Source organism: Mustela lutreola, chromosome 7 (genome assembly GCF_030435805.1).
Source record: "Mustela lutreola isolate mMusLut2 chromosome 7, mMusLut2.pri, whole genome shotgun sequence".
Classification (NCBI taxonomy): domain Eukaryota; kingdom Metazoa; phylum Chordata; class Mammalia; order Carnivora; family Mustelidae; genus Mustela; species Mustela lutreola.
In genome coordinates, this window is record NC_081296.1 from 5209740 (window position 1) to 5234163 (window position 24424).

General features: G+C 54.8%; 2 protein-coding genes across 2 annotated transcripts in view; both read right to left on the bottom strand.

The window, feature by feature from the left end:
- Positions 1–1911: 1911 nt before the first annotated feature.
- On the bottom strand, positions 1912–9677 carry STARD5 (StAR related lipid transfer domain containing 5). The gene is made up of 6 exons (XM_059179846.1): positions 9496–9677; positions 8801–8850; positions 8315–8447; positions 3812–3929; positions 3113–3206; positions 1912–2535 (listed from the first exon to the last, which is right to left on the bottom strand). The coding sequence occupies exons 1-6, from the start codon at positions 9592–9594 to the stop codon at positions 2388–2390; spliced, it is 642 nt and encodes a 213-aa protein (XP_059035829.1). The 5' UTR covers positions 9595–9677; the 3' UTR covers positions 1912–2387.
- A 5306-nt stretch (positions 9678–14983) lies between these two features.
- Positions 14984–24424, bottom strand: part of TMC3 (transmembrane channel like 3) — a 36781-nt gene continuing 27340 nt past the window's right edge. Inside the window, exons 17-22 of the mRNA XM_059179844.1 lie at positions 22905–23015; positions 22094–22216; positions 21400–21478; positions 20295–20337; positions 18741–18996; positions 14984–18328 (exon numbers count right to left, since the gene is read on the bottom strand). Coding sequence (XP_059035827.1) covers positions 17485–18328; positions 18741–18996; positions 20295–20337; positions 21400–21478; positions 22094–22216; positions 22905–23015 — 1456 coding nt within the window. The 3' untranslated portion in view covers positions 14984–17484. The remainder of the gene's footprint in view (positions 18329–18740; positions 18997–20294; positions 20338–21399; positions 21479–22093; positions 22217–22904; positions 23016–24424) is intronic.

A 24424-nucleotide genomic window follows, 5' to 3' on the forward strand; every position in this document is an offset into this window, starting at 1 on the left:
TCCTGGCAGTGAACTCCTAGGAGTCTCACCGGGGGGTCCTCTTCACGCCATCGCCGCGTGCGACGTCACCGCAGTGGGCGCCAGCTGGCCCATCCCCTCATCCCAGGAAGCGGCGGGCTTACAGCGGTCGCGTCCTGCCTGCTGCCTGGCGTGTTCCCCTGTGAGTTTTGCCCGGCCCCACACTGAGACAAGGTCTCAGACACCGGGCAGACTGGCTCTTCAGCTTTAACAGACACTGAAGATCACTGTGACCCAGCACGGGAAGACGTGCCCGAGTTCCCCGGGTCACTCCACGGGATCCTGCCTTTGCCCCCACCCCGGGCTGGCCGGGGAGGCACACCCAGATCCCACCATCTCCTGGCAACCAACTGCCGGGCGAGTAGCCGGGTCAGGCATGCGGACCAGCCCAGGGAAGGAGTGGCCTGCCATCGGGACTGGAGCAGGGGACGCACATGAGCGCAGGGCTGGCCGCGGGCCGGGAACAGAAGGCACCCGGCAAGGCAAGTCTCAGCAGGCTTATCTCTGGACTAGGGCACAGCGGGCCCGTGGCCCTCCCAGTCCCTCTTCCTGCTTCAGAAGGTCCCGCCCTCCCCACTCAGGACGCCGCCACTGGTCGTTTCCAGTCTCGGTGCTGGGGGGTGGGGGACGCGTCTTCAGTCGAGGAGCCAGCAAGGTCTCGACACAAAAGCGCTCATCCGTTTGAAGTCACGGTGCTGGGATTTACGTGGGAGATTTGGCCGTCCCTGGCCGACGTCTTGAGAAGGGAGCAGAGGCCGAGGAGAGCGCCTCAGTGAACGGCTTCCGGTCACCCCTAAATACGGCAAGCGCCACAGCTCACCGTCAGGGACCCACTCCCACCCTGTGGGCGCCGCACCCACCCCAGAGCCTCTCCCAGGGCGCCCTGGCTCCTCGCCTTAAGCCCCGTCTAGCCAGTCGGTACACCATCTCATCTGCAGGGACCTGAAGCAGCAGGCGACCTGGGGACTGTTATTCCCGTCCCCACGCTGTCCCTGCAAGACAGGAGGAGCAGCAGGGGCTGGTGAGGGCGTTGACCGGGAGAAGGAATTCTGAGTGAGAGGCAGGCACCGGGACAGGGGCACGTTTTCAGTCTCCTGGGCAGCACGGCTCCCCCCGAAGGACCCTGCGACCCTGGTCCGCGGTGCAGCGGGCTCTCCATCCTGCTAGACAGGGAGGCAGAGGTGGTTTCCAGGGTCTCCTGAGCTGTCGCCTGGCGGAGTCAGGCCCTGCCACGCACTTACCGAGGGATGCGATCTAACGAATCCGAGAGACTGATGAAAGTTTCTCGGTAAGTCAGCGGGATGGTCCCAATGACAGGACTATGAGGTCTGCGGTCCCACCGGGACCTGTAAGAAGGGGGCTCCCGAACCCCTCCTGTTTCAAAGCTGGCTCGTGCTTCAGCACATCCAGAGACAGACGCCCCAGGACTCGAAGGTGGGGAAGTGAGTCCTACGCACAAAGCGGGGCTGTCTTTCCCTGGGGGGACTCTGAAAACTTCCTGCGGACTGTCATCACCGTAACTCGAGGACACTGGGGTCAGACACGGGATAGTGCGCACTGTGACAGGCTGTGTGGTCCTGACCCGAGACAGGGAGGGGTGCGGCTGCCAAGGCCCCTTCCAGGTGGCAAAGCCGTGCTCCCCGGTTCTGACGACCCACACAGTAGGCCAGACCTGAGCGATCTCAGAACAGAGCCTAGAGTGGGGACTCCAGCCAGCGCCGCTGGAGGGGACCTGCCCTCCCATCTTTCATGGGGAGAGCAGAGTGGCTCGAGCACGGAGGACGCCAGCCCCAAGGCTGCAGAGCTGGCTCCGGGCCGCTGCTGGCTGCCGGGGTCCACTGGGGACACGGGAGTTAACTCAGTGGAAAAGAGCAGAAAGGACAGAGTCAAATGGAAGCTACAACCAGAAGAAATAGCGAATGTATTTTTCCCCAACGCTCAGCTCATTTGTTAAAAGAGTATTTTCCAAGCTGTTATTTTTTTTTAAGGGGGGAAAACCTGGGGCCATGTGATCAGGTCGGAGGGCACTAGGTGCGAACCAGGCAGCAGGGCCTGGCTTTCGGCGTCAGTGGGGGTCCTTTCTATCCGGCGGGGGCAGGAGGCCTCTGGCGGCGACTGGCATACGCAGGCCTCAGACCGGAGCGCACTCCTTGGGGTCTGTGGCCAACAAGGGCCAAGGAGCGACTTCCCGAAGCCGGCCCGGAGAGGGGAGCGGGGTGGTGGGGGCCACTCCCACCGGTTTCTCCGCCAAGACGAGCTGTCCCCAAGGAGGTCCCACAGAGTGAAGACTGGCCCTTGGAGCTCTCTGGTACCCCGGCATCAGGGTTCTGCAGTGAGGCCCGGGAGTCCTCGGCTCGCAGGTGCAAACATCAGTCGTACAAAGTCTTCACGGCTCTCTCCAGGTTGGTGTAGAACCCGGCCATGCTGCGGGGGAAGAAGGAGTCCACCACGCTCTGCGGGAGGTAGCCGCTGAGGTCAGTCTGGAAGAACGTGACCAGGTGGGTCTTGTTGGGCTCCCTAGGGAAACAGGGGCAGAGCCGCGTCACGCGTCGGGAGCGGGGCATGGGGGCTGTGCCCCGAGGCCACAGAGGAGCCCCCACCCCGACAGACAAGGCCAGGACACCGAGATTCGTCTTCGGGAACCCCACCCAGCACGGCCCCTGCCCATCAGGGAGCCCGAGGGCCTGCACCTTCCAAACGGCAGCCTCCTCCCAGCCGCACACACAGGACAACAGAGGCCTGGGGTGGGACACGGTGGGCAGGTGAGCACAGGCACGGGCTGGGAACCCAGCACGGGCTGCTCTGGGCTGTGGCTTTTCTACTCATGGAAGGGAGACAAGCCCTGCGTGGGACATTTGCCCAGCCTGCCTTAGGGGGCTGGAGGGGAGCCCCACACTGGAAACAGTAAGAGCAAGGCCTCCCACTATGCCTTCCCCTAGTGCTTGGGCGCACTGCGTCACGACGTGTCCAGAACAGGGCTCCCCACGGGCTGGTGTCTTACCGCAAACTGTGATTAACGCACCCATGGCCCAGAAGGTCCACAGTTTCGCTACACGTAGGTCTGGGCACATCATTCAACCCCGAGGATCCTTACCCTGGCACAGGCTCACAGAAGCAGCCACAGGGGTGGTTAAACCCTCTCACATAACCAGGCTTCGGGGGACACAACGGGTGCTCCACGTTGATAGCTGGAAGACAGCCAAATGGGAAGTGAGCTACGACCTCAGCTCTTGTGCACGCAGACCGCACCACCTGGAGCCCGAGGAGTCAGCACGAGTGCCCTGGGACCTGTCCCGCGTACACACACACACACACAAATCCACACATGCACACACCCATGTTCACGGCTTCCCAAACCTGCTGGCATCAGAGACGAGAACATTCCACAGGGTAAGGCCAGGGGGCGGGAGGGAGGCTCCCATCTCCACCTGTCCCCACATAGAGGATCCGGATGAACGGCCAGGGCTGTGGCTTTTAGGAGGCAGTGGGACACTGCAGGGGCAGGAGGGAGGGGACAGGGTCACAACCCTGTGCAGTGACAGTGTAGACCACGAGCCTCAGTGGGAAAGACCAGGGATGCCGGCCACGTCTGTGACGTCAACCTACAATGACTGGCCTGTGCGCTCCCTTGCCATGGCCCCCCACGACATGCGATGCCCCTGCACCTGCCGAGGCCAGGTGCACGTGGAACAGGAGACCCAGGGTGATCCCCCTGCCAGTTGCCGAGGCCGGATTTATGCAGAACAGGGGACCCAGGCTGTGAGTCCCCCGCGGCAGTCTCGCTGTCACTCACCATTGGAACTGAGGGTCCCGTCCTCATACGTCTTCATGAGCACCAAGTCCACGAAGTCTCTGGGGGAGATGAGCTTCATGGCAGCCGAGGGGCTGGTGGTTCTGCTCACGCACAATGTCTGTCAAAGCACAGAGGGTCGCGCTTATGGCCACAGGCCTCCCTGCCCTGCCCCACACCCGGCGTCTGGGAAGCGGGGAGTCTGGGGAGTCCGGCCTTCAGAGCAAGAACCTCCTTCAGTGCTGTGCCTGGGCAGCCTTCTGGTCCCCCCGGGCCGGCCCTGGAGGGAGCCCCCTTTGATCCACACCCCAATCTCAGAATACGCCACCAGGCCACCCTCCCGCTTTGAAGTCAAGGTCGCCCCAAACCCAACCAGGCTTTACCCCACCCTTCCCTTCTCCAGCCGGGCCGCCGCCCTCTCCGGGGCACAGGGGATTAGAGCAGGTCAGCTGCAGGATGGCACGGACCTCTCCGGGGCCGCGCGCAGGCAAGAAGGGGCTGCCTTTAAGGGACTGGGTTTGAAGACTGAGGCACAGAGTGTCTTGGCAGAGACACCTGTGCCCTGAGGGTCTGAGCCTTCAGGAGGGCACTGGGAATCCACTTCCAGACGATGCGGCCTCCCTATGTTCCTCCTAAAAACACCAGCCCTGGAACAGGGTCACCCCCACACAGGCTCTCCCTTTCCGCTGGGAACAAATGCACAGCACACGCTGCCCACCCAGAATCCTGCTAGCAGGCACGGTCCCGGTGGCCACGTCCCCCAGGGCACCAAAGGGACAGGTCCGGACGCTGGTTCCACCAGTTGAACACGGCCACAGTTAGGATCCCATGTCCACCCTCTTAATCTTTTTAAAGGCCAAAGCTTGTTGTTAGAAACAAGGCAGTTTTGACACTTATGAATTCTCCTATTTTGCAGCAGGAATGACAGAAGTGATACCTATCTATCTGTATTTTTATTAGTAACGGCTGGCTTCGCGTCCTGATTCCTGCTGCAGGATCCATCCCTCCTGAAGGAGCACGGACAGTATTGGTAAGAAACATGCAGGGCGGCAACGTGCGATAAATCCCAAAAGTTGCGCACGGATCTGTGTCTCATCCTTCCTGCTGTCCGCCGGCCGTCTCTCTCCGACGCAGAACTCCAGGATTTGGGAGTGCTCAAAATCAGGCTGATCAACACCAGTCTGCAAGGGAGGGTTCCTTCTCCGCATTGTCGTCGTCTTGGCAAGGAGGAACCACAGGTTGGCTGTGCCTCCCCTTCTCCGAAACCTGAGCTCACCGGCAGCCTGGGTCTTCCTCTTTTCACAGCCCCGTCCACCGAAGGCTCCGTCCTTCCATCTTCCTCCTCCTCTTTTTTCTTTGAAGACTTCATCTCTAAGTCACCTCTGCATCCAACAATGGCGGGCTCGAACTCAGGGAGCCCCGAAGCCAGTCACCGGCTCCACCGACTGGAACCAGCCAGGCGCCCCTCTCCCTTCCTAGCAGGAAGTCCTATCTTTCCAGGGGCCTGGGCATTCCCGTGAGAAGAGGCCTCCCGTTCCTCTCTTCAAGAGATGTAAAATATATTACTTTTTACATATACTAGTGCTTCACCCACATCTGTAATACAATCGTACTGTCTTAATAACTTACAACCGTATCTCAATCCAGAGTCTTCCTAACATGCAGCCCAGGAGATGTATTATGTACATATAATTAATAGCCATATTAATGAAGGATGATGTCTTTGAAGCATAAATATATTAGGGTGAAATTCTGTAGCCCGCAAGCCATGGAGAAACGAGTTCAAGAAAAAAAAAATAATATAAAATGTTTGTTTCAGGAAAACGTGTTCCTGTTGTGATGAGGAGAACAAAGACAAAAGAAAGTAGATAAAATTCAATTTCCTTACAGCTTGCAGATGAATGACAAATACTTGAGTCGGGAAAGATACCCCTGCAGGACCTCAGGACTGCCTTGCTAGAGGCAAAAAGCAACCTTAGCTTGAGCACAGCTAGGCAGGCCTGCAGGGTCTTGGAAGTCTTCTCCAGCCTATGAAAACCCTTCTGGAACCTTCCTTTTTCTCTACCCACCGCCCCAAGTTCTAACTGGAGAAGCACCGGCTCCTCCCACTCCCAGTGCAGACCTCTGTGCCCACGTCCGTCCCTGGGCTTTCATATAAGTGCCTTTCTGCGCCTAACATGTCTCAAGAATTCTTTCTACACCGTTCACTCCTGGCCCACCTCTTGTCAACATACTTTTAAAGTAAAGGATAGTAAATAAAACCTCCTGTCACGCAGATGCGTCGGGAAGAAGGACGTCCTTGTTCTGCCTAAAACTGTCTGATTTATCCATGTAAAAATGCCATGCTTCTAGGGCCGCCTGGGTGGCTCAGTGGGTTCAGCATCTGCCTTCAATTCCGGTAGTGTTCTCAGGGTCCTGGGACCCAGCCCCGCACTGGGCTCCCTGCTTGGCAGGAAGCTGCTTCCCCCTCCCCCACTCCCGCTGCCTATGCCCCCTCCCTCATTCGTCTGTCAAATAAATTAAAAAAATCTTAAAAAAATATATATATATGCTCTGCTTTGCAATTTATGATGAAAATTTTAGACATTCACGAAATGTTCTGCATCAAGTGGACCTATGGGGATGATGGAGAATTTCTTGGAACTCTGCTGGAGGGCATGCTCACAAAACTTTTGGAAACTTGCAGGACAGGATTGACAGGGTCAGGCAGGGAAGGGGGAGGGGGCAGGGCGTGGGGGCTGTTTTGGGCCCACACTGGCTCAGCCATGGGCCAAGGACCAAGGGTCCGTGCAGGCCCCAGGCAGGGAAGCAGGCATGCCTTTCCAGGAAGAACCAGGGTGCTCAGAGAGAGACCCTGTGGCACTGATGAGGGAGCAGAAGGCTAGCAGAGGACAAAGCCTGAGTTGACCACCCACAACCTCCCCCATGCCCCTCCTGGGTGGGTGTGTGTGACATTCCTCCAGGACACTCGCCACTATTTGTAAGAGGCTAAAACAACCTTAGCTTGGTCGGAGCCAAGCCTCCAGGATCCCAGCTATGAAAGGCCTTTTGGACGCCTTCCCTTTTCCTTACCTCCCCCAACTTCCAAGTCTAAACAGCCCACAGAAATGCAGCCCCTGTGACCTTCAAGAAAACTCCATAACCAGTCATTCTGTCACATCTGTGTTCTGTTGTAAAGGCCACTAGCCCCTGGTTTCCCAACTTGAAGCATAGGTGTCTATTTATTTACTGGCTTCCTAATTTTTTTTACTCTCTGGTGGCTCCTATGCTGTTGTTCACAATATTTTTATCCAAATGTACTCCCTCTCATAAACTTGGATAAATTTATTTTAAAAGGAAGCTACTTATCTGTAAAATATAGGATTTTTATATTGTTGCTTCTGATTCTGATTCTGAGGCTGAAATCATCGGGTTTTGTTATAAAGATTAGCAAGTGTTAAATGGGTGTCACAGGGACCTAACTGAAACTCTCCCCTTCAAGCTCTGAGAGGAATTAGAAAAGAACTGAATCCCAGTGATGTCACCATGCATGATTCAAGGTCAGGGTTTGCCTAACAACCTTGTATCTCAGGGGTGTGTGCCCCACCCTTCAGGAAACACCCATATAAACTCTAGACCATGAACTCAAATGTGAATTTTGGGCCAGGCCAAGAGCTCCTGGGTCATCCAGATGGACCAGCACAGAACTGTGGCCTGAAGTTTCAAAACACCATCTGTGTAAATAGGCAAGAGAGCATCACGTCTACACACCTCAGAACTATCGGACTGGCAACTTTCCCCCAGGGCAACTTTATTATTAGTTCTGGCTACGACTCCCCACCCCCTTTCTAACTTCTGTAATCAAACGAGTTGGGTTCTTCACGCTGCAAGTTCCTAACGCTTACTGTTCTTCAGACAGAAGCATCTAGAATTGCGCTAATACGATAGCCACTAGCTCCCCGTGTCTGTTTAAATTTACCCCGAGAGTAATAAAAAGTAAATAAAACGAACAACTCGTTTCCTCCAACGAGACACCTTTCAAGTGCTCTGTGGCCCCATGGGGCCCAGGGGCTACTGTAGCAGACAGAGTTGACAGAACATTTCCATTATTCTAGAAAGTTCTTCCCGGGCAGCTCGAGCTCGGATGACATACACTGGCACCAGCGGAGAAACTGTAATCCAGGGAGGCTACCCGGCGAGGCAGGTCCTCATTCTGCGGCTCTGGACTCATTATCACGGCCGCATCGAGGGGCACCATTTCAAACCCGAGCTGACGAGTCCAGGCTTTAGTGACCTCAGAGCACGTTCATGCCGCCGGCCTTGACCAGTGCTGTTTCTCTGACTGCTTAGGGCGTCTCCCCCCATCTGGTCACACAGTTTCCCACCTGCGCCCGGGCCAAGGTCGGGCCTGAACATGGCAAGCAGCGGGCAGCCCGTGTCTGCCGCGGTACCGGGGCCGTGCGGGGTGCTGCCCTTGCCCAAAGGTGACCCAGACCCCCTAGAGTAACCATGCTTGGAAAGACTTACATCAGTGAGGCTTTCGATAATTTCAAAGCTGCTCACGTTCTCATCCCACTTGGCTCGAAGGGTCCCAGGAAGTGGCTTGATGCAGTCCCACACCTTCTCTGGGGGCGCGTTCACCATGCCTTCTCCCCGGTACCTGGAGCATGAGAAGGAACGTGAGCTGGGGCATCCACCCAAGCTTCTGATCCCGGGATCATAGGCAAGGACTAGACGTCACACCTGTCCCTGCTCTTTGGAGACAGCCTTGTGGTCAGGGGCTGCGAGTGAACCGGCCTCCCTCCCTCACACCTGCCGGAGCGGACCTTAAGCATTCGTGAGATACAGCCTGCTGGAAAGGATTCACCTAACAACAGAGGCTTTTCTGGACCATAACCGACAACTGGATTCCAGGGTGCTAGGGCAGATCTGCCTGATTTCAGGAAGCAAACCCACAGAGACATCAAGAAGGGAGTGGCCCCTCTCACAAACTTGGGCAAGCCAGGCACTTACAGGTTCCCTGAAAACTCCACAGATGGCCTCCAGGAAACTGACACTCCATTCTGTCAAAAGGCACAGAATCGTAGAATTTAGAGCTAGAAAGGCTCTGGGAGGTCACCTGACCCAGTCCCCTGTGCTACAGAAGAGGAGTCTGCAGCCTCAAGAGATTGGCTGCTCCACGCCAACCGACTCCTGTGCGGCAGGGCAGGGGCTGGTCTGGAACCAAGCTTTCCCTCCGTAGAACGTGGTGGAGCAGGGGTTCTGAACCGGCTGATTCCAAGAGCTTGGGGTGATTTTCAAAACTCCTAAAAGCCACCATGCCATTTGTCTCATCAAGCAATTTCCCTCTATTTGTTAAGAATCAGAAGCCTCGCATAAGCAAAACTATGCCCATGCCGTCCTCCTGGGGACGGGGAGAGGCTCCTGCCAGGAAGAGGGCAGGCTCTGGAGCCTAACCACCGGCTGCTGGCCAAGTGACCTGGGGCAAGTCACTCACTGAAAGGGACAGATCCGCATCTCCCAGGGTCATGGTGCAAACAGGCCCAGGGTTTTTTAAGGAATCGACCCTCAGTGGAATCTACCCCCACCCTATCCAGCTCCAGGGTACTGGAGAGCAGAAAGGTGGCAGGAAGAGGAGGAGCCTGGGGTCTTCGGAGACCCCAGCCCCAGGGAGCACGCGACCCCTTCCTGCCCAGCTCCGCACTCACGGCTTCCCGGCAAATCTTCCATCCTGACTCGTCCCGCCGGTACTGGAGCACCTTCTCCGCCACCGCCTCGCTCATCTGCGCGGCCAGCGCCGGGTCCATCGCGCCAAGCGGTCCCCGCGGTTACGGGATCCCGGCCCGGCCGTGCTGTGGCCCAGGTTGGCTCTGGGTCTGGGTCCGGGAGGCCGCGGCGCCCGGCCCCGGGGGCGGAGCCACAGCTCCGGCCCCGCCTCGCGCCTCGGATTGGCCCCGGCGGGCAGGCGGGCCCCGCCCCGCCCCGAGATTGGCAGGGCGGGAGACGGCCGAGCCGGGCGGGGCGGTCCTGGGCGGGCGGTGCAGACCTGCGGGGTCCGCCTCCGGCCTGGGAGGGGCCCCGCGCGGCCGAGGAGGGGCGGGGTGGGCGGCCGGGTGGCAGAGGCGGCGGGAGCGGGGAGTTCGGCTCCGAGCGCCCAGAGGGCTGTCGCAGGGCCAGGAATGACCTGCGGGGGCGCAGGAGGGACGCGGGGAGTGGGGGAGGCGGTGGGGCCTGCAGCGCGGGCGGCGGCGGCGGGCAGCGGAAGGCTCCTCGGGCAGTGCCCCCCCCGGGTGGGATCCGGAGGTCGGTGCCAGTGACCTGGGGGCTGCGGCAGCGGGCAGCTCGGGGGCTCGGCGGAGTGGACACCTAGAGCGTTCAGTACTGGGCACGTTTGTTGTTATTGTTTTAATTTTTACTCACATCTGGTTAGTTAACTTCCCAGTGCAAGACTGGTTTGTTCCAGGAGTAGATTCGCGGCTCATCGCGTACACAGGACATCCAGTGCTCATCACGAGTGCGGTCCGTAATGCCCGTCCCCCATCTAGCTCAGCCCCTGCCCACCTCCCTCCATCAACCTTCGGTTTGTTCTCTTTAGTTTTTGGCCAGTAGGGCCTGAAAGACCTCAGTGGGGGTGTCCAGGAGGCTGAGATGCCCAGGCATCTGCGGGGAGAGCTGGGCTCTGGCTAAGTACAGGCTTCTCTGGGAGCAGGTGTCCCCAGTCTTGGGGAGCTAGTGGGGTCCCATCCCCCGCGGGTGCATGGCTAGGGCAGTCTCGGTTTCCTCCTCTTCTATAACCAACTAAATAAATTTAAAAAGGTCCTCACTGAGGTCTGTTTCTGTTTGTTGGCTTATCATTTCATATAAAGGTTTGAAAAATGGTGTAAACAAAAGGACTGCTTGGAAACCCTTTTCCGAGGATGTGGTGGGCTGCTGGGTTGTAAAGAAGCCGTGAGTGGGGAATTAGGGGGTCCCAGACTCTGGACCCAGCTTCCCCCAGTAGTGACTGTGTGGTTTTGGGCAAGTCATTTAATCCAGAGCCTCAGTTTCGGGGACAGTAACACGTGTCTCTGTGTGTATTACATCACAGTAATACGCTTGTGATGGGCAAGCGAAGAGACATGTGGGTGTTCCTAGGAGCCATTAAAAAAAAAAAAAGACCAATAACATAACCACATTAAAAAAAATTAGCATGGGACACCTCGGTGGCTCAGTAGGTGAAGTGTTTGCCTTTGGCTTAGGTCATGATCCCAGGGTCCTGGGATTGAGCCCCGCATCAGGCTCCCTGCCTGGTGGGCAGCCTGCTTCTCCCTCTGTCTAACACTCAGCCCCGCTTGTGCCCTCTCTGACAAATAAATAAAGTCTTAAAAATAAACTTAAGCACATCGAAAATGCCTCAAAAATTAAGGCAATAATCTAAAGGCAAAATTGGGTCATACTTTGACTGAAAGTGGTTTTTTTTTTTTTCCACGTATAAAGTGCTGTTATAAATTATTAGGAAATTTTCAAACAACCCAACAGACAAAACAAATGCATCATAAATGAACAGATACTAGGCAGAAAACTAAATTAACGGGGTTAATGGAGACATGAAAAGATGCAGAATCCCTTCGTAGCTAAGGAATTTGTAATTAAAACGAGGGAGCACATTCACAGCTATCTGATGCCTAGATAGCAAGAGATTTGTTAATTCCCTGTGTTGGCAAGTGGATACAGAGAGAAACAATTTTTTTTATACACTGTAACCAGGAGTGTAAGTCTATATAACCTTACAGGAGGAAAACAACCTATCTTAAAATCTGCATTTACTTGTGTTTTGACCCAAAGCCTCCTGCGCCAAGATGCATAGGATGGCTCTTGCAATAGGGAAGGATTTATTTCTCAATGGTGTAAAGAAAGTAACAGGATACTCACTTGGTAGAATACTATGTAGCTATCGTGACACAGATGAAAGGAAAGTGGAGCTGGAACAGGAAATGTTCTCTAGAGCTCATCTAGAAGCAGGACTTGCTACGAAGAGACTGTTCTAACCAAGAACAATTTATTCTCCACAAAGGAAATAAATGGTATTTAAAACAACTTAAAAAATAGCTCAATATTATTTAAATTCTTATCCCCCTCGTTAAAATGTTTTATATGTGTACTGACAGGGAACAATATGATATACATATATATGACATTGATAAATATATATATGATATATGTATGTGTGTGTATATATATATGTGTGTGTGTGTATATGTGTGTGTATTAAATATATATATTTATTATATTATTAAATATAATAGAATTATATAATACACAATATCATATATACTATATAATAATATAATATTAATTATATATAAATATAATATATAATTATATAATTAATATATTATATTATAATATTAATTAATATTATTATATTTATTACATTCATATATAAATAAATACTTATATTTATACACACACACACACACACACACACACACATATATATATATTTTCCAAATGTGTAAATTGAAGGCCAGGAGTGTTGTAGGTGAGTCGGTGCTCAGCTGAGATGGCCCGGGGCCAGATTCCAGCATCACCACTTACTAGCTGTGACCCTGGTAAGTCACTGGCCCATGCAGACCTTAGCATCCTCCTTTGGAGAATGAGAAAAATAATAGTACATAAGGTTGAAGTATGGGTCAAAGGTTTCAATGGATGAGTAACAATTAGAATGGTGCTTGGCATACAATGCATGTTTACGTGTAAGATATCCATAAATATCTTGAGTGAGCGAGAAATATCTAGAGATGTCTGTGCATGTCTCTGTAGAGCTATGACTGGACACCCGGTCAGCCTGGGGCCTCGCAGAATTTTATTTGGAGATAAAATGCTCTGAAAACAAAGCTGGAGGAAATTAAGACTCGCTATAGAAAGTGACTTCCATTAGACATCCGACACTTGAGAGATTTCTATTTTTATCAAATGGTGCATTGGTTTTGAATTTTTATTTTTTATTTTTTTAATTTTTTTTATTTTATGAATTTTTTTTTAATCCCTGTAAGAGCTTTTAATGTTTGCTCTCAGAAAGTGGGAAGCCCCGGGTAGAGGAGATATTTGCAGGAGCAAAGTGCGGATCCCCGAGGTCTGGGAGAAATGGCAGCAGGGACGTCGAGGTCAGGGCATCCTCCCTGGGAAACTTCTGGTCTCTTGCCTGTGGAGGCCAGGCAGGAGGCAGGAGCAGGGGGCAGGAGGTCCACCCACACGGCCAGGTGCTCAGTGAGACCTGGGGCTGTAGTTCAGAGCTGATGGGAAGGAGGGTGGAGGGGAGGGGTCTGTCGTGTCTACTGATCAGAGCCCCTTCTTCGAGGGCCTCGGAGTAACCTGGCTGTAGTCCAGACCTCACCAAAGTCCCAGATGAATTTTAAATAGGTGTATACGGTATGGGAGGGGCCCCAGGAGTGTCCACCCCAAACCCACCAGGGACATGGGGTGGAGCCACGTGCACAAGTGGTCCAGCCTTAAAAGCTCCTGCATGGAGTATGTGCTTTTCATGTGGACCATGATGTTCGTTCTGTAATACGTTAGCTCAGGCAGGTCCTGTCCACATGGGCGAATCGCCTTCCGGAAGCGCATGTCTGTCTGTTTATTCTTAGCAGCAGCTGATGGCTACTGAGCTGTGCTACTCACCGGCCAGCATCCTGGGCTCTGCACCCATGCTGGACCTTCGAAGCCTCAGGACACCCTAGCAGTGGGAGGTGCGGCCACAGTCCCATCTTACAGGTTAAGAAACTGAAAATCACACAGCTAGTGAGGAGCAGAGCTGTGGCCCACACCCAGTTCCTTTTTCTGAAGGTCACGGGTTTGCTTACATGCTTTACTGCCTCTTCCTCCCCGTAATGACATACAGTTTAGCATGAAATGGGCGGAGAGTGAAATCAGAAATCGGAGCAATCTACAGACCCTAAAAGACGGAACACATGCACACACACACACACACACACACACACACAGGAGAGGCACATACACCAAGTAGCGGGAAAGCAGGAATTCTACCTTGGACTGTAGATGTGAGTCTTTTAAAGATGTATAGAAAACTTTTCTGTAAAAGTTCTGACCTTCGCAAATTTAGAAACATAAGCAGTGACCCAAGGGAGTGTCCTAAGATTAGTAAGATGTTTACCAGATTATTCCTATCGGTGGCTCAGTGGGTTAAAGCCTTTGCCTTCAGCTCAGGTCACGATCCCAGGGTTCTGGCATCGAGCCCCGCATCTGGCTCTCTGCTCAGTAGGGAGCCTGCTTCCTCCTCTCTCTCTGCCTGCCTCTCTGTCAAATAAATGAATAAAATCTTAAAAAAAAAAGAGAAAGAATTTCACATGTCATATGTAATGGATATCGTTATGACAATTTCTGGGACCCCAGAGGAGTTTGTTACACAGGCTTTTATAGGAGAGACTTTGAAAAATAGCATGAGTCTTGTTCTCTGTGATGGTTTGACCAAAGCACAGATGTGAATCACTGCCCCCCAGCGCCCACCACTGAAAGCCAAAGCAATGTTGTGCGGCATCAGTGAGAAGGTGCTCGACCGTGCAGACGTGAAGCCTCCCGCAGCACACAGCTGACAGGGGGACCAGAGTTGGTGGCCTCCAGGGACAGAAAACCAAGCAAAGGTGGGCAGGCTGTCGGTTCACAGAAGAGAAAATGCAGGTGGCTGGTCCACACAGGGGAGGATGCTAAAAATCAGGGGAATGCAAATTAATTAAAATAACTCTTTTTTCAGCCATTGGCAGGATTTACCTAGTGCAGTGATATCATGTTTGAGTGGGGCTCTAAGCAAAATGGCCCTTGTCAACTGCCGATAGAGTTTGCATGGGGGTCTGGGTGCCTAGAGACTCACGGAGGAGCAGCCTGTGATGCTGAACACGCCTGGCCTATGCCCCGGGGATCCCCCTTCCGGCAGGACCAGCATGCACTCCGGGGTCAGCACCAGCATGTGTGTGGATGAAGCCTTATAGAAGATGCTGAGTGCGACGTGTTTCACTCAAGTGGGAATGATTTCAATGTCCACCAGCAGGGGATGGAGAGATACTGAGTTTATTCATACGGCGAAATACCATGCATCGGTTCTAAGTGAGCTTGATCGATACATTTTATCGAAAGACCTCAAACACACAAAGAGGTACAATGATACATGCACAAGGATAATATTTATGGAGTAACACCTGCTTGCACATTATTTATGGATATTTATTTAGACACTTAGACATTTATTTAGACATTTATTTCATACAGGCACGCAGCTTATATAAGTCTAAACAATTTAATGGACATACATGGAATTCTTGGCAGTAGGAGGGGCGTGGATCTGTGTGTGGGGATTTTGTGTACTTTGATTATATCTGTAATATTTTCTTATTAATCATAATAAAGGGACCAGGTGGAGAGGACGTGAAATCACAGCGGCTGCTGACACTGTAGGAAGGGGGGTGCTTGTCACACCCGGCTTGGTACTATTCTGCGTCTTTTAAATTTCTCTAAGACGGAGCCCAATGCTGAGTGCGGGCACGCAGGTGAGCTACGTTGTGCAGGGAAAGGTGCTACCCACACCTGCGGCCGTGGGTGTGTGTTGGCGATGCCCATGTGTCCTCTGTTATGACGCAGAGCCTGCCGGTTCTCTCGTCCTGGCGGAGCACCTTCCCACCTTCACAGACACAGCAGCTATGGCAGGTCCCCAGCGGGAGCACCAGCCTCTCCAACGTGTGTCTTGGTGTCCCTGGAAGCCCCGAGCCCCAGCCCCAGACCAAGCGCTCAGCAGAGGGGACGCACGTCCCCTGCAGTGGGTGCCCTTCTCACAAGCATGTGTTCCCGTGGCATTGCAGAACATTTGTTCCGGAGCGGACTGACGGCGACCTCCCAACATATGTTAAAAATAGGTGCGTACCTTGTCACGAATTTGGAGGAGGAACATTCGCGTGTGTCTGCTTTCGGAGAGGTGTTATTTGCATAGAACTTTCCTTTCTGGTCAGAACTGGCAGCAGATCTTGGACTGGAATCCTATCACGCCGTCATCTGCGATTGGCTCGTAGTGTAGCTCGTTCATTTATTCACCCACCCGGCGACATTCCACAGGTATCTGGTTAGGCAGGGCTTCCACACGGCCCCCAGGATTCCTGCTCCCTGACGTACCTTTCCCGTGGACCCACCCTCTGAGCGTGCTGGCCCCGGCCAATGAGATGAGATTTCAGTCCCGACTGGTTCTCTTATGTGGTCCAGATGAACTGATTTGGGAAGATGTCATTAAGGTCTCTGACCAGGGAACTTTGAAGTAACGGAAAGGGAGATTATCCTGGGTGGGCCTGACCTGATCAGGTGGGGTCTGTTATAAGCCTGTCCAGGATTTCCCCAGAAAAGGAGAGTCATAGCTGAGGGCCTTCTCTTGCTGGCCTTGAAGGGGCAGGCAGCCGTGCTGGGGACGGGCCACGGAGCAGGGAAGCATAAGGCCTCCACAGCCCCAGGCATATGAAATCTGCCAACAAGCCCATGCACTGCTCCCAAGGGTACCCGTCGCCTCAGAGGAGATGCCAGGTGACAGCAGACCCCAAGCAGAGCACCCTGCCGGGCTGGGTCCACCCTCCACCCACACGAAGTGCTAGATGATAATGTGCGTTGCTCTAAGCCACGGCGCCGCCGTAGAAACTGACAATACGCATTATGTGTCGCTTGCTGGGGACGCAGAAAGGAACAAACGGCACTTTGTTCCGCAAGCGCTCGGGCTGGTGGAGGAGAGAAAACGGGAAAGACACAGTTTACAGCAGGAAGAGGGATCCTGGAGATGGGAATAAGGGGGTGCCCTTCGGTTGACCGCGGCAGACCCTCCCACGCTCCTGCAGAACCCTGCCCAGCGCCGGCGGGAGGGGCTCCAGCCATGACGGGTGAAGACTGCGCCAGGTGAGGCGGGACCCCTCCGCTCTTCCCCGGGCTCGTCGGCTGCGTGGCATAGACCTGCCGTTCTCTGCAGCTATGCATTCCTCTTCCTCCTCCCTCCCGGAGGAAGTCTGAGGGCAGCAGACGAGGAGAGCTGACAGGGGAAGACAGAGGATCCTGAAGGCGTTGGACCCCCAGGTCCAGCCAAGCCTGAAACCAGCTTGAATCCCGTCCTTCCCAGTTCAAGGAACTAGTAAACCTCAGGGATCCGACTGTCCTGACTCATTAACACGACGTGCACGTAGCCAGTATAAGCAGCTCCCCAGTTTTAGTTACTGCTGTCATCCCCCAAACCGATTATCCGTGGGAACTAACGAAGCCCTGTGAGACCTTGAAGGGCGGGCACTTGGGTCCCGGGTGCTTACTGGGGAGGACTGAGTCTCAGGCAGGATGGTCCAAACAAAGCACACCTGGGATAAAGGTGGGTGCGGACATCTCAGAAGGGGCCCTGCCATCCGTTTTCATGAGCGGTCCGGCTTGCCTGTGATTTGTGGTCACCCGGAATGGAGGAAGGGGACGGATGTTTTAGAAAGGACAGCCTCGTGTTCCAGAGGCACTGGTCACAAAGAACCCGCCGGACACAGCTCCCTGGCAGGCACTTGCTGGAGAAGGGGGAGCTGTGGTCCTGTCTCGGGGCTGTGTGTTTGCGTCTCCTTCCAGAAGGCCTGGGAGCACATGGTGTCAGACCACGCGGGCGGTCTGGAAGGGCTCCCGTGCTATGACCGCGACACCAGAAGACGCCCCTAGACGTTGGAATAAATCAAGTCATTCAGATCCACGATCAGCTCCTGCCTAGAGACGGCCTTCCTCCCGCCCGGCGGGCTCACGGACCTGGGGAATCTGGGCTGGCCGGGGGCGATCTGGAGGTGCCGGTCATTGCCGCTGGTCTGCTGGTCGCTGCTGGACGCCGCCGACATGGAATCGGATTCGGAGAGGGATGGCTCAACCTCGGGCTTGCCCCTGACCATCGCGGGGTGCTGTGTGGACTGGAGATTGCGGGAGCGCAGCTTCTTGTGCCCAGCCACGGGCCTGTCGAGTGGAGCCCCAAAGCCATCATCCAGGGACCTGAAGTGCGGCCTTCCCTGGCGCTCAGGAGCCGGGCTCTGACCTTCTGACCTGTCACCGACATAAAAATGAGGAGCGCCTTGGAGGCTTCTTAGGGACAGGGGGTGGAGAGACCGATGGACCAGCTCCCTCCTCAGGACACCCTCCTCTTCTTCGCTCAGCTGCGGAGAGGGCCCCTGCTGGTGGGCCCAGGACACACCTGGTCGCGGGGTCCTGGGGCACATCGCCACGATGTCCCCTGAGGCTTCCATCCTGAAACGTCTCTCTGGCCAGAAAGTGGGATGGGTTTTTTGGCGAGAGTCTCGTTCATTAACAATGTAGTATCTGGGGGCACGGGATCTGGGATCACGCGGCATGGCGGCCGAGAGCCCCACTCCACAAAGAGGGGGGTCGATCTGCTGGAAGTCTCTTCGGCAAAGGGGCTGTGAGTAGACATCTTCCGTGTGCTTCGCCCGCGTCCCCGGGGAGTAGGACCTGTTCTTGCGCCGGTCACCTGCCCTCGCACTCTGACCACACAGACACCTGTAAGGCAGGGGGTGAGTCTCCCGTGCCCTCGGTACCCTCTGAGCCCCGGGCCTCCTGCGTGCAGTGAGTGAGGGCAGTGGCGCTCTCTGCGTGTTCCCTGACCCACGTTCCTAAGTGTTAGTGCAGGTTCTGCAGGTGGCACTCAGGAGGGTTTGGGGACGCAGAAGGCCTAGGAAGCACTGCCCCATTGGACTTGGACACGCTCTGTCCCCCCATTTCTTCTCAGGAGCAGCTGGCCCCGGGGGGCCTTCTGGCAGAATCGGAATTCGATGGCCCCGCCCCCCCTGAAACTGCCGAGGCCCTCAAATCCCTAAGGGCTCTTTATCCCGAGCTCTATGGCCCTGGGCCCTCCACAACATGTGTCCCGGCCAGGGAGGCGGGTTTTCTGCTTTGCTGAGGGTCGGCTCACCTGTTAGGGTCCTGCTCCGGCCTGGGCTTGAAGGTGCCAGGAAGAGGCGAGCTGGGGCTCCTGAGGCCTGGCCGGGGACTCGGGGGTGTGCCCGGGGTGCCGGTCTCCATCCTGCCACTCTTGCTGCTGGAGGAGCCTGCGTTGACCAGGATGCCGTTGCTTTGGGGCGTCACCGAGTGAGCCGAGGACAGCTGGAGGCTGAGGTCACTCTCCTTTGGAAGCCTCCTGATGCTTTCCTCTTGGGTTTGGATCCGGGCTGCAGGGAGAGGGTGGGGTGGGAGAAGACGGGGTGACACGCTCAAGCTGACCGGGCGGCCGGCGCGGGCTGACGTCCAGCTGCTGGGTCTGCAAACAATCACGCGAGCTTTGCAGAGACGCCCCTCCCACCGGCAAAGAGCATTCGGCCACTCAAATCATTTCTTCACGGTCAGTTGGAACAGGAAGGCAGCGTGGACTCACATGAACCCCGAGGCTTTACTCATGCACCATTGAATGCCCCCTAGAGAGAAAGTGGGTCGTTCCCCAGCTTCGGGGCTCTGATGGTTGATCTGTCCCAGGTATCTATTAAAGCCGATGGGACAATTGGGATTATTTTTGGAAGCGGTTCACGGAGCATTCCGAGAGGACATGTAGACCGAATTAAGGTAAGTACCATTGGACAATGGTCCTGCCATCCCGAGAGAGGTCCCGGAGACGCTTGGGTTTGAAGACAACATGAGCTGAACTTGACTATGTCCTATGACTCTCAGTGGGGTTTGATGGCATGAGCTCTAGTCCCTTTCTGTGCGGAGGCTGCCTTCCTGCTAGGGGGTGGGGCAAACCTAACCCTTGGTCTGTGTGGCTCCAACGCAGGCCTCCCCCCCACACCCCCCTTCCCATTAGCTCATAAAATGAGGCAGTCGGTCATTTTAACATTGCCGGCTGATCTTTCCAACTCCGTATATGACGTGGTCTCGGAGTGGCCCCCAGGGAGGGGCAGTTTCCCTCGAGCTTGCCTCCCTTCTGGCCACACGAGCCCGTTTTCCTTCTTTCTGCACGAGGCTCTTTCCTCTTCCCTCAAGGAGCCTGGGTGGGAGCAAGTTTCTCCAGGAGCTGCTGGGGAATCGGGCAGAGCAGGTGTGCCCGCTGTGTGGGTGGCTGGGTGTGTCCATCAGGCATCGCCCTGCCGGAGGGGACCCGAGGGGCGTGCCCTCCGGAGGCTGGACCCTGGGGTAGAGACCTGGGGAAGGGGTCTTGCCAGGAAGAAACGGCCACTGAGAAGTAGACAAAAGTGAGCGAGGGTGTTCTTGGGGGTTTTTCTCCAGATTTGGGGGTTTCTTTTTCTCCCCTACCTCAAAACTTCCTTCTCTTTTCAGACATGTTTTGGTGTTATTCACAGGCCTGAATATGATGTAAAACTTCTCCATTTAAACCAATATTTGTAACCGTAGATTTTATTTTATTGTGCCTGGTTAACTGTGACAACCACGGTTCGCCATTGGTGGTGTACCGTAAGCTGCCGCAGTTTTAAACACAGGCATGACCGAGACACCTGACGTCTTCGCTTATACTTACCTTCTACCATTTGGGCAACCTTCTTCTTATCTTCAGATCTGGCCTAAAATACAAATGACAAGTGTACATTTGTTTTGGGTTTAGCAGGAAGACATAATAATACTAATCTTGGGTGGAGAGCGGGGAGGGGGCATTATGTCATCCCTCCTGTCGTAGGCCATGACCCTACACCTGCTGTCACTTGGGGACGGTGTACTCCGAACTCAGACCTGCTACTTGAATAAGTAAATGCTCAAACCCAGAGCTGACGTTTTACCTAGGAAGTTTTTGTTTGTTTGTTTGTAACGTTTGTTTTCAGACCATGCTTAGACTCTGCCGAAACTTCGTGACACAAAAGAGAAAGTATAGATCGACAACATGGGAAATGTATGTTTCCCCAAAAATGCCCTTCGCAGCTCCAAATTCATTTCTTCTCTGATTGCTTCTGGAACTGTTTCTTTATGTGAATTGATTATTCATGGAGCTATGCTTACAAGAACTGAAAAAGGCATCTCTTCTTGCACGGGGTTCTGGGACTGGGGTGAGGAAAGGGTCGCACCCACTCTCAGGCAGGTGGGGCAGGGTCAGTGCGAGCCCGAGGACAGGTGCCTCCCTTGTCCCCGTCCTGGCCTGGGGTAAGGTGGCGGGGCCCCCCGCGGTATGCAGAGACTGGACCCGTCGGTCTCCCTCTGACCGTTTGGAGAGTGAAGTCCCAGATGGGAGATAAGATAATGATTACCAGAGTCTAAGCCATGAGAAAGGTGTGTCTTTGGGTCCAAGCAGAGTGGGCTCAGATGTCCAGGTTGACACAGGTCTGGGAAGCCCACTTTTCCCCCTGCCTGCCATGCCCTAAAGCCTTGGTGCAGCCACAAGAGGGCACCAAAGTGCTCAGGGCATCAGCAAGGGTCCTGGGGCAGGAAAAGCTAGACTCCGCTAGTTCCTGGGCAGATGGGAGATGTCCTTGGGTGTTCTTAGAAATAACTCTGGGGAACCTGGGGCAGGCATGGCCTTATGTTTCCTGGGTACGGCCAGTGATTTGAAAATGGACCTCACCTGCATTCCCTTGCTGGCCAGACCTGCCGTGTGGCCCTCACACGGGACAAAGCAAAGATGATGTGATACTTGCGTTTTGGATCTGCATTCGGAGCTGCTGGTTGCTGAGTTTTAAGGACCTTGCGATGCTCTGGAGGTAGTAGATGAGCATGCTGGAAGAGAGCACGGGCCAAGAGTGAGCCCCTTCCCCAGGGTTGGGGCTCAGGGCACGCTCCCTGCCAGGCTGGTGGGCAGGAGCCAGGGGTCCCCACCACCTCCCACGCTGCTGCCGGGGAGGGAGGTATGAGCGAGTGCTCAAGCTGGCCAGCATCAGGAGAGTGCTGCTCTAGAAGGAAGGCTTCTTGGTTTCCCCAGTGACATCCCCTCACCTGGACTTCTGCAGGGTCATACGGACAAGGCCAGGGTGGGGACAGGGGGAGAGGTTTTACAGAGCATCGCACTAGGAGTGCTGGACCTGCTCTCTGCTGTGTTTCTTCTAAGTCAAAAACAAGCAGAAGCTACCCAGCTGCTTTGTGAACCCCCTTCTGGAGATTATTTTAGTTTCAGTCAGATAGTACAATGGTAATGATACGCAGCCCCATCACCGTGGTCCCAGCGATCGCCCACACGCAGCTGACGAATCAGGACCCCAAACCTCCCTGGCTCCTGTGTGATCCAGTCCCTGCCTGTATCATGAGGCTGTGTATGGGACTTTGCGATGAGCTCGTTGGTTTTCTGGAATAACTCTGTTGGCCGGAGCAGGCCGGGAGGCCGTGGGCGGTACTCACAAAAGCAGGAGCACGGCGGACAAGATAACCACAGGACTGCTGACATAGCCCACCACGGAGCCAAACCACGCGGGGAAGTCCTCGATCGTTTCTGACACGATGTCGTACATTTTCTCCTGTCCGCTGTGAGAAAGGCAAAACCCAGACTGGATCGCTCTGGGCGGGAGGGTGCCGCAAAGCCATCACCAAACAGCCACGGGGCTGGAGGTCCAGCCCTCAAGGTCAGGTGCAGAGGCAGGGCACTCTCCCACCCCCACGGGAAGGATACGTAAGGCCCCTAAGAAGATCTTCTAGGAGCTGATTGTCCGATTAACACCAGGTTTGATGGGGGCGTCCGTGATCCCGGTGTGTGCGCGTGTGCATGTGTTTGATGCTGTATAAAACCCAGCCTCCCAATGTCGTATGTAGTTTTGAAACTGACCTGAAGCAAATGCTAGGAGGAGAGAGTCTAGAACTCACTGCCTTGATGCCATTTGAGAAATAATGTATCAAAAGCCACCTAGGTTATCTTTTAATAAAAGCTTCCCGAGTTCTGGAAGGGAAACGGTGCCCAGCCAGAATTTCTCCGCAGCCCAGGAGCTCTGCCCCAGACCCTGCTGCTTTTCGCGGAGCTCCAGCTTTGCAAGATGAGCCCCGAGGCGTGCCTCTCTGATGGCCACCTGCTCCAGGAGCCCTGGTCTGTGGGTTCGAGAGCTTTCTCTGCTGCGGACGCGTTCTGTCGGTCGGGAGGAGAGTTCATCTGCGTGCGGGGGCCCTTCCCCTGGAGCTGGCCGTCGCTCCAGGAGGAGCAGAAGGCTCCAAAATAACTCACCTGAAGGGCCCGCAGCTCAGGGACGGCTTGTAGCGCACGATCGCAAAGACGGTCGGCAACATGCAGAGGAAGAGCATGAACAGGAGCATCGCCAGGTAGAAGTTGTTGGATCTGCAGAGGAACCGCCGCGGGCTGAGTCCCTCCCGTGGCCCGTGGTCGAGGACCCACGTGCCCGGAGGACCGACCCTGGAGCCGTAGCTCTGACTATACACAGAGAGCTCCTCCGGCAGTTACCTACAGAGGGTCTGTCATGAGGTCGTGGGGAGCTTCGCGAACTAGAACTGGGCGCCCAGAGGGACTTCGTAGGCGGTCCAGCCCTGCCCGGTCCTCTGCTCCGCGCTGGACGAGCACCTGCCCCCTCAAACCGAGAGAGTGGCAGGCCCTCGGTCGTCCCCGAGTGAGCTCGACTCATCGAAAAATCTTAGCGCCTTTCCTCCGTCCACCTGCGTCCCTGCCTGATGGTTGCCCCGTCGTGTTCCCAGCCTTGAACTTGCCTCCTCTGTCTAAGGACAGTTAGGGTCCTCTGGGGCGACTCCTGGCTCTCGCACTGGGATGTGGCTTGTGCCCAGTTTCTTATCCTTTCTGGTCCTGGCTGCTCAGGGTGACTGTTCTGCCTGATTAAGCCCTGGGCCCTGAGCGCTACGCTGGTATCAGGGAGCTCGGCCCCCGCGGGCCGTCCCCGAGGACGGCTCTGGTCTGTTCAGTGTGCGAGGCCCTGCACACGGCTCTGGAAAGAGGACACGAGCGGTCAGCGTAGAGATGGTCAGCTAGCGCCCTTTGCTGCTCTGTGTCTCTCTCTCTTTAGTGAAAGAGATGGCCTAGAAGCGAATAGAAAATATCAGAGCTCGTGCAAGGGAGTAAGCAGGTGAACACTGATTGTTCATTTGTGAAACCTTTCTCTGTGTCCTACACATACGTGGAAGTATGAGGAGCGCGGTAGGTGGGCACACCTAGTGTGTACACGGACAGGGTGTGTATCCACAGTTATCCGGATTCGTGTGTGTGTGTGTGTGTGTACACATAAAATATATGCATGCATGTATGTGCAAGACATATAAAAACATATAAATATATATATATGTACGAGTGTATGCCTGAATGTGTGTCCTGGTCACCAGATACATTGTCACGTAGGCAGTTCATGGTCGGACGTTTGAAAGCCACCGATGTAAAGCCGCCTAAGTAGCTCTTACATCCAAAGAAAACAACGGGGCTCTAGCCAACGTGTTCAAACTGTGTTACAAGTTCACCAGAGTGGCTCAGAGGAAAACACAGAAAAGAACAAGTGCTGACAAGGTTGTGGGACATCCGAGACGCTCTCACGATGCTGGGAGAGGGGACGAAAGGCGTGACCACTCTGAGGACCTTTCTGGGCCTGTGTGGGGAGTTGAGCACGTGCATGCCCCGAGCCGGCAGCTGTACCCCAAGTGTGTTCCCAGCAGAGACGCTGAGGAGCATGGTCAAGGCAGCGCTATCTGTGATAGCGAGCGACCCATGCACCCACCAGGAGGGGCGCAGAT

What these genes read in the sequence shown, in the direction of transcription:
- STARD5 (XM_059179846.1), bottom strand. Translation starts at nt 9,594, where the DNA reads ATGGACCCGGCGCTGGCCGCGCAGATGAGCGAGGCGGTGGCGGAGAAG. An exon ending in TTATCGAAAGCCTCACTGAT is followed by an intron (nt 3,930 to 8,314) that starts GTAAGTCTTTCC and finishes GTGCTTTGACAG; the next exon opens with ACATTGTGCGTGAGCAGAAC. An exon ending in TTCTGTGAGCCTGTGCCAGG is followed by an intron (nt 2,536 to 3,112) that starts GTAAGGATCCTC and finishes CTGTTTCCCTAG; the next exon opens with GGAGCCCAACAAGACCCACC.